The sequence below is a fragment of the Austrofundulus limnaeus genome, unplaced genomic scaffold, assembly GCF_001266775.1.
Source record: "Austrofundulus limnaeus strain Quisiro unplaced genomic scaffold, Austrofundulus_limnaeus-1.0 Scaffold89, whole genome shotgun sequence".
NCBI classification, from domain to species: Eukaryota; Metazoa; Chordata; class Actinopteri; order Cyprinodontiformes; family Rivulidae; genus Austrofundulus; species Austrofundulus limnaeus.
In genome coordinates, this window is record NW_013952491.1 from 1,578,524 (window position 1) to 1,586,483 (window position 7,960).

General features: G+C 39.5%; 1 protein-coding gene across 2 annotated transcripts in view; it reads left to right on the top strand.

Annotated features, from left to right (window-relative positions):
* det1 (DET1 partner of COP1 E3 ubiquitin ligase) overlaps window positions 1-7,960 on the top strand; it is an 11,434-nt gene that overhangs the window by 2,144 nt on the left and 1,330 nt on the right. For both annotated transcript variants that reach the window (XM_014012203.1, XM_014012202.1), the window contains exons 3-8: window positions 972-1,238; window positions 1,309-1,521; window positions 1,620-1,843; window positions 4,111-4,240; window positions 5,213-5,403; window positions 6,786-6,977. In XM_014012203.1, the coding sequence (XP_013867657.1) occupies window positions 972-1,238; window positions 1,309-1,521; window positions 1,620-1,843; window positions 4,111-4,240; window positions 5,213-5,403; window positions 6,786-6,977 (1,217 nt within the window). The remainder of the gene's footprint in view (window positions 1-971; window positions 1,239-1,308; window positions 1,522-1,619; window positions 1,844-4,110; window positions 4,241-5,212; window positions 5,404-6,785; window positions 6,978-7,960) is intronic.

Consider the following 7,960-nt stretch of genomic DNA (forward strand, 5'->3'; position numbering starts at 1 on the left):
TGGGATTATTTTAACCTAATACTAGAACTAATAAAAACTAAATTAAGCATTAAAAAAGCAATAATAACTAATAAAAATAGCAAATCCACACTAAACTGTAAAAACTAATTAAAACTGAATTAAAGAAAAAGTCACAACAAAATAAAACTAAACTATAATGAAAAATCCAAAACTAGGGCTGGGCAGTATGACCTCAAATTCATATCAGGGTATAAACTGAACCCCTTCACAGTAACCGTATATATCACGGTAGAAAATTATCATAAAAAGTAAAGATAATGTAATTTTTAGAGCCTTTTTTTGCAGAAAACTGTAACCTTAATTAAACCCAACGTTTTTTCTTTAATATCTGCCTGCCAAACAATGAGCTTCTGCCTGCTGAACTTATCAGCTGCTTCTCTGCTGCGCACTCATCTTCATCATCTTCATCATCTTCATCATCAGAGCAGAAGCCGACTTTATATTAGCAAGATGGATTTATGACTGAACGAACGTCCACGTCTTTTTTTAATCATCTCTGTGGGTAACAATACATAAAAACAAGTTTTTTCTCCGACAGTTGGGTGTGAAAAACTTCAGCTGTTAAAGCTTCGCTCTGCGTGACGTGCAGGGGCGGGGGAGGGGGGAAATTATCCTGCGACACGACGTAACTTTTCTACAGCGGGAGGAGGAAACTTTGAGGATTTATCCTCTCTATACGTGTTTTAAAACACTAGAATTTCTTCATTATATTTCTAACTCCTGCTCAGGTGTCTCTGCACTCACAGCCCTGCTGACACAGGTGCGATGATGTAATGACGACAGGACGGTAGAGGGTAAATTTCTACTGTAGGCCAACTTCATACGGTTTCTACCGTCTGCTGCATGTACCACACAGCCCTATCCAAAACTATTATAACCTTAGTCTCCGGCTGATTTCACTTTATTCACCTGAGACGAAACAAGATGATGAGAAACTCTTCCCTCTCCAGATCTATGAGTACCAAGGCTGCCAGGCGGCCCAGGACCTGCTGAGGGGCCAGGAAGGAGAGACCCTGTCCACCGCTAACGACCAGCGCTCCCTCAACATCCGAGGCCGCCTGTTCCAGCGTTTTTTCTCTCTGCTCAGCGTCACCAACGTGGCTTCAAACGGAGAGCACCTGAACCGAGAGTGCAGCCTCTTCACGGACGACTGCCGCTACGTCATCGTGGGCTCGGCCGTTTACGTCCCCGAGGAGCCGCCGCCGTACTTCTTTGAGGTAAAGACCGGGACTTCTCTGCTGCAGCTCGGCTCTTCTTTCTTCTCATTTTTTAAAAATCTCCCCCCAGGTGTATCGCAACAACGAATCTGTGACCCCGAACCCTCGTTCTCCTCTAGAGGACTACTCTCTGCACATCATCGACCTCTACACGGGCAGGCTGGTGGACACCCGCTCCTTTAAATGTGACAAGATCATTCTGTCACACAACCAGGGCCTCTACCTGTACAGGAACATCCTGGCTGTGCTGTCGGTGCAGCAGCAGACCATCCATGTCTTCCAGGTTGAAATGTTGGATCAAGTCATCTTTACCTGTTCAAACAGCCTGGCTCGTGTGGGTTAAGCTCACGCAGGTGGACTCCTCTGTTCTGTCTCTCTCAGGTGACTCCAGACGGGACGTTTCTGGACGTGAGGACGATCGGTCGCTTCTGCTACGAGGACGACCTCCTGACTCTGTCGGCCGTTTACACGGAGACGCAGGCGGAGAGCCAGCCCGGCTTCCCTCGCCTCTACACCGACAAGATCATCAACTCCCTGAAGCACCGGCTGCTGGTCTACCTGTGGAGGAGGGTGGAGCAGGACGGCAGCGCCACGGCCAAGAGGAGGTGAGTTCTCACCGCGCGTCACTTTTGTTCTTTGTTTAAATATTTTCTGTGTCTGCTGGTTTTAAAAGTTTAATAAAAGCAACAACGATTTATTTAAATTTATCACAAAGACGAACCAAAGCGTCCTGGAGACACTATTTATCTGTTTTCTGACGAGTTCAGACCATTCATTCATTCATTTATATAACCACCAGGTGACCAAAGTACTTTAGAGTAAAACTCACATCACAAGAAAAGAAAAACATAAAAACATGAGGGAAAATGCCACCAGCTGCACGGTATTAAAACCCCGTCTAAAGAAATAAATCTTGAGTTTAGACTTAAAGATGCTGGGGTCAGAGGTCATTTAAAGTAGCTCATCGATGCTTATCAGAAATTAGAAGAAGCAAAAATTTGAGCTTTGAGATTAGACCACAGACTCAAACTGTTTAACTTTAGGCTCCTGATCAAATATTACCTCTGGCTTTCTGACAGCTGTGTGTAGTTTAAAAGGCAGGGCTCTGACATCTGTAGAGGCAAAGTCACCAATTAAAATAAATTCAGTCTTTTTATGATTTAAAAACAAGAAGTCTTTACTCAGCTTTGTGTAACATGCGTTATGCAGTCCAAAAGAGGGACAACTGTGCTAGTCAGTTCAATTCAATTTAAAAAATGTATCATTTCATTAAAAAATAACTACATACAATAGAAAACAAAGAAAATACACAAATCAAAATAAAATGAAATGAAGGGTAGCAGAAGAAGAATAAATCTTATCATGTCTGCCCCTTTTCTTCATGCCTTTGTTAAGAGAAGCAGATCTGTAAGTCATCTGTGTTACAGTGGTTCAAAGGGAAAAGAGACGGGGACCAAGGATGGAGCCTTGTGGCACCCCACCCTAAAGAGGTGGAGGATAAATTATTGATCATGACAGAGACAATAAAACTTATAATATTAAAGCATAAAACACCAACAAATACTCTGTATTTCCCTCCAAGCTGCAAAACAAATCTACGTAAAAACACTTTAGTACAGTTTGTAAAGTTTGCAGCGCTGCCACTAAAGCTTGTGTCAAACCAGAATTAATTTAATCTAATTTAAATGTTCTTAAAAGTTTAACCCCGAAACTTTCATTTGCACAAACCCTAAAGGTTGAAAACAAAATAACAGACGTGAAATCGACACCTTCCTTAAAAAAAAAAACTGCTGAAGTTGATTTAAGATTTTCAGGAAACACAAAAATCTTCAACAAAAATGTAACTAACGATTTTTTTTTGATATTCTTGACAAACTTCGAAAAAAAGGTGACTCGGGTGATTATTTTAGGAAAAATTTAATTCCACCAAAACCGGAGCAGATTGAAGGTTTGTGTTTTATCTCAAAGCTTTGGCACAGTGACGGTGCGGCCACAGGAAGTGCTGCGTTCTGCTCACGTCGAGCTCATTTCTCCAGACACGATTTCACACGAGAAAGCACTCCTGTTTTTTATTTCAGGTTGGAAGCCACGTTTTCTAGATTATATATTATACATTATATATTAAATAATCCTGCTTTCAGTGGAAACTGGAGACTCGACATTTAAAGCCTCTAATTTGAAACAGTTTGTCCATTTTTCCTTTTGTTCCTAAAAAATGCAGCTGCAAAATGTTTTTTTACTCCGTCTGTCGAAGTCTTCTGAGGTTCGACGCTGTTTGAACTTTTAATTCAGGTTTTTGAAAAGAAAAAGAATAAATTTTCTGCTGAATCACTTTTTTAAAACATTGTTTATTGTGGCTTCATGTGTGTGCTGTTAGAATGAAACACAATGAGGTGCAAATACAAGCTGTGAGTTTTATTAATAGAATAAAGGACAATCTGAGCAGATCAGGTGTGATCAACAATGAAACAACAAACAAACAAAAAGTCTCAGACAGAAAAAAACAAATCTTATTTTCCAAAAAGTTTCATTTTTACGAATCTTCTTTTTCAGGGTGATTTCAATTTTTTTACTTACTTTTCTTCATCTATAAATTTAGCATCAAGCTGCTCTCACTTTTTCTTTTAAAACATAATTTTTCCCTGAATGAAACACTTGGACTGTTTGCCGTAGTTTACGGTAGTTTGTGTGTAAAACGGCACAGATTTATCTTCTGTCCCGACTCGTTTCTTTGAGTCAGATGAAAGAAAACGTCAGGTTTCAGGTCACGATTTGTGTTTGTTTTCATTCAGGAGTAAATGAAGTCTCTCTCTAAAGACACTGGCAGTGCTTTATTTTGGCGGGGCTTTCGGGTCTTCGTCTCGTTCGACAGGTTTTTCCAGTTTTTCGATCAGCTCAGGAGGCTGAGGATGTGGAAGATGCAGCTGCTGGACGAGCATCACCTCTTTATTAAATACACGAGCGAGGACGTGGTCACGCTCCGAGTCACCGACCCATCGCAGGTAACACACACACACACACACACACACACACACAGATCTGTCGATGTGAATTCCCCCCTCTGGGCTCTTTTGTTCTGCTCTCCTGGTTTCCTCCGTCTGTCTTTTGTGGTTCTGTCTGTTCAACATGAATTCCTCCTTCAGGTCTCCGAGGACACTTTTGTCCCTCAGATTCTGTTCAGTCCTGAATTTATTTATGACAACAAAGGACAGATCTAATTAATGCACGGTTCTTCAGAGGCTACATCGCTTCCTTACTACAGACAAATGTCAACATTAAACCCTCAGAAGGATTAAAGATTGTTGTTCCTGAACTTTATTTGCTCTTGTTCTGTGGGATAAATTTTGTGCCAGTAGGGATTGAATTTGATTTGCTCAGATTGAATCTGAATGTGCAGAATTTCAAATGCATTGGTTTGAAAATAAATTTCATTAAATTGAAACTGAATTTAAAGTTTTGAATTTGAATTAATTTTCTTTGAAACTGTATTTTGGTTTATTAAAAATTCAGTTTGACTACTTTCACTTTCAGTTCCATAATTCAGATTTTTGTGTCACATCCTGGTCCTTGAGAAAGCCAGGCAGAGTAATCAAACACCTTTCAACAGATTGGATTGCATCAACTCTGTTACATACAGAAGGGAAACTTCACCAAAGTGAAACAGAAATCTGAGGATCTGTGTTTGATTACTCTGCCTGGCTTTCTCAAGGACCAGGATGTGACACAAAAATCTGAATTATGGAACTGAAAGTGAAAGTAGTCAAACTGAATTTTTAATATACCAAAATACAGTTTCAAAGAAAATTAATTCAGATGCAAAACTTTAAATTCAGTTTCAATTTAGTAAAATTCATTTTCAAACCAATTCATTTAATTTCAAATTATGCACGTTCAGATTCAATCTGATGAATTTGAATTCAGTTCCTGCTCATATTGTTCTTGCTCTAATCTTGTGACCCTTCTGCTCGTCTCAGCCGTCCTTCTTCGTGGTCTACAACATGGTGTCCACCGAGGTGCTGGCCGTCTTCGAGAACACCTCGGACCAGCTGCTGGAGCTCTTTGAGAACTTCTGCGACCTGTTCAGGAACGCCACGCTGCACAGCCAGGCGGTGCAGTTCCCCTGCTCCGCCTCCTCCAACAACTACGCCCGGCAGGTGCAGCGAAGGTACCGACACCAGTGACTCTGACGAACTGAACGAAAGGTCAGCGTGGCGCCGTGCAGACAGGTGTTGGAGAGGCTTTAAATGTGTCGGGAGCTTCAGGTCCGGACGTCGACGCTGACGGGACATTAGGGCGGATAGAGCAGCTGATTGAATTTGTCCGTTTCAACTCGCCGCTGAGGGTGACAACAACCACGAAGCAGTTAGTGGAGGAGACAAGGGGACAGTTTGAGGCAGGGAGGCAGCTCTGAATTGGATTTGAGATTGGTGCAAATTGATTCCAGAGAGAGGAGAGAGTGAAAACGGTTTGTGTGAGTCAGACCTGCAGCAGCAGGTCAGGAGGTGCAGGACGGCAGGAAGACGTGACGCCACAAAGAGACCTGACTGATCCTGGATCAGGAGGAGAGCAAGTCCGGATAAAAACAAAGCATGAAGCTAAATAAAATACAGAAAGAGACGCAGAATGGAAAATTACAGGAAAGACTTCAATAATCTGAATTATACTTGTTTCTTATTTCTAACATTTCAACATAATTACAGCTGAAACTGATTAAACATGAAAAATATACAGAAAAAACATTTGAAGCTAAAATAGAGTCTATAAGAAAAATAAAATGTTTCTTTTGCTCATAACATCTTTAATTATGTTTAAATATATTTCTATCACTTTGAATAATTTGAGGTTTTTGTTACGTTTTATAAACTTTACCCCGTCACTTTAAAATAAAGAAACTGTTCAGTTATGTTGATTATTAAAGAAACTAATGAACAAAGGTTTAATATAAAAACTATTCAGGTACATTAATTAAATTGATTTAATTCACTTTAATAACCAATAAAGTCAGAGTTCCATCCTGAAAATGAGAATTTATTTTAGTTAATTTTGCAGGTTTTATATATAAAAAAAGAACTGATTTATTGTGCTTTTTTATTTTTGTTTTTATAGTAGTGATACGTGCACACACTCCTGAAACATTAGAAACAGGTTTGTTTCAAAATGAGCTGTTTTTAAATGCAGAACATTTATTAATGGATGTTTTATTTTGATAATTTGATTTAGTGACGTTGTAATTCGACTTTAAAAATAATTGAATGAAACCAGAAACCTAACGGGAACAATCAGAAGAATAAATTCTGATTGTTTTTGTGGTTTTTTGGAGAGTGCAGATAATAAAACCATAATAAAAACCTGACCTGAAAACATTCATGTCAACTTGACAGACTGAAAATCATGAAATGTAAATCTGAGCTGAGACTGTTTTTGAACTCTGGAGTGAGTTCAAATAAAAGATGAAGCTGCAGATAAAGTCCGGACAGATCCGGTTTTTATGTTTCGAGTCGCAGTGGAAGAGTAAAACCCGCTGAGTGACCTGGTCTCTGTCTCCAGGTTCAAAGACACCATCGTCAACGCCAAGTACGGCGGGCACACGGAGGCGGTGCGTCGCCTGCTGGGCCAGCTGCCCATCAGCGCCCAGTCGTACAGCAGCAGCCCCTACCTCGACCTCTCGCTCTTCAGCTACGACGACAAGTGGGTGTCGGTGATGGAGAGGCCCAAGACCTGCGGAGACCACCCCATCAGGTACTCTCTCTGTTCCCATGACCCCGACAGCTTCGTGGTGCCGCCGTGCAGCCAGACACAGACGCTCTAAATCTGGAGACGCTTTTATAAAATGGGAAATAAACAACAGTTCTGAATACTTCACACTGAACTAAACGCTAAAACGTCTGCAACAATTTTATTTTGCTCAAATCTAATTATTTTTATTTTTATTTATACAGGTTGTCTCATTGAGATCCAAGTTCTCATTTACAAGAGAGAAAACAAAAAGTTACAAACATGTCAAAAAAACAAGTAATTAAGAAATTTAACTCGATTAAATAAGTTAAAATGAGCAAGTTTAATAAGAGTTCTGTTTTTGTCTTTTTAATGAGTAAATATTTCAGCTGCATCGTTTAAGATTCAGGTAAATCTTTTTTTGAAGCTCGTTTTCAGCAGTTTTTCAAAACATGATTTGAGTGGAAAAGCTGTAAAATTTTCTCAGTTTTTCTGCGAGCTAGCAAAGATTTTTATCTTTCCAGCTGGGAAATCTTAATATCTAAATATTGAGGTTTTCTTCTTTAAAATAAAATAAAAATTCCTTATTAGAATAACTTCAAATAGGATTTAGACTAAATATCAGTGAGTTCTGCTGAGCTGATCGTGATCTCAGGATGATCAGGGATCAAATGTAGTTTAAAAAGCAGGAATCTGAAAATGAGCTGTGATTGGTCACATTTAAAGGAGCATCAGCCAATAAAGTTCAGGGCCATATTGTTTCTTATTTAATGCATTTATTTAAATTTGCCATGCGTGGCTTTAAAGGGATCCATGATTAGTTGTAACATTAGACTTTATTTGATAAACATTTATTTTAACTGTTAAATAACGACTGTAAAAATACTGTAGGATGTTTTAGTTTCATAAATTTATAAAAAATATATTTTAACACGGATGGAGCCATTTTATTTACACACAAAGCATTCTGGGTAAATGATGACGTGGATAGGTCCTCGGTGCGAGGC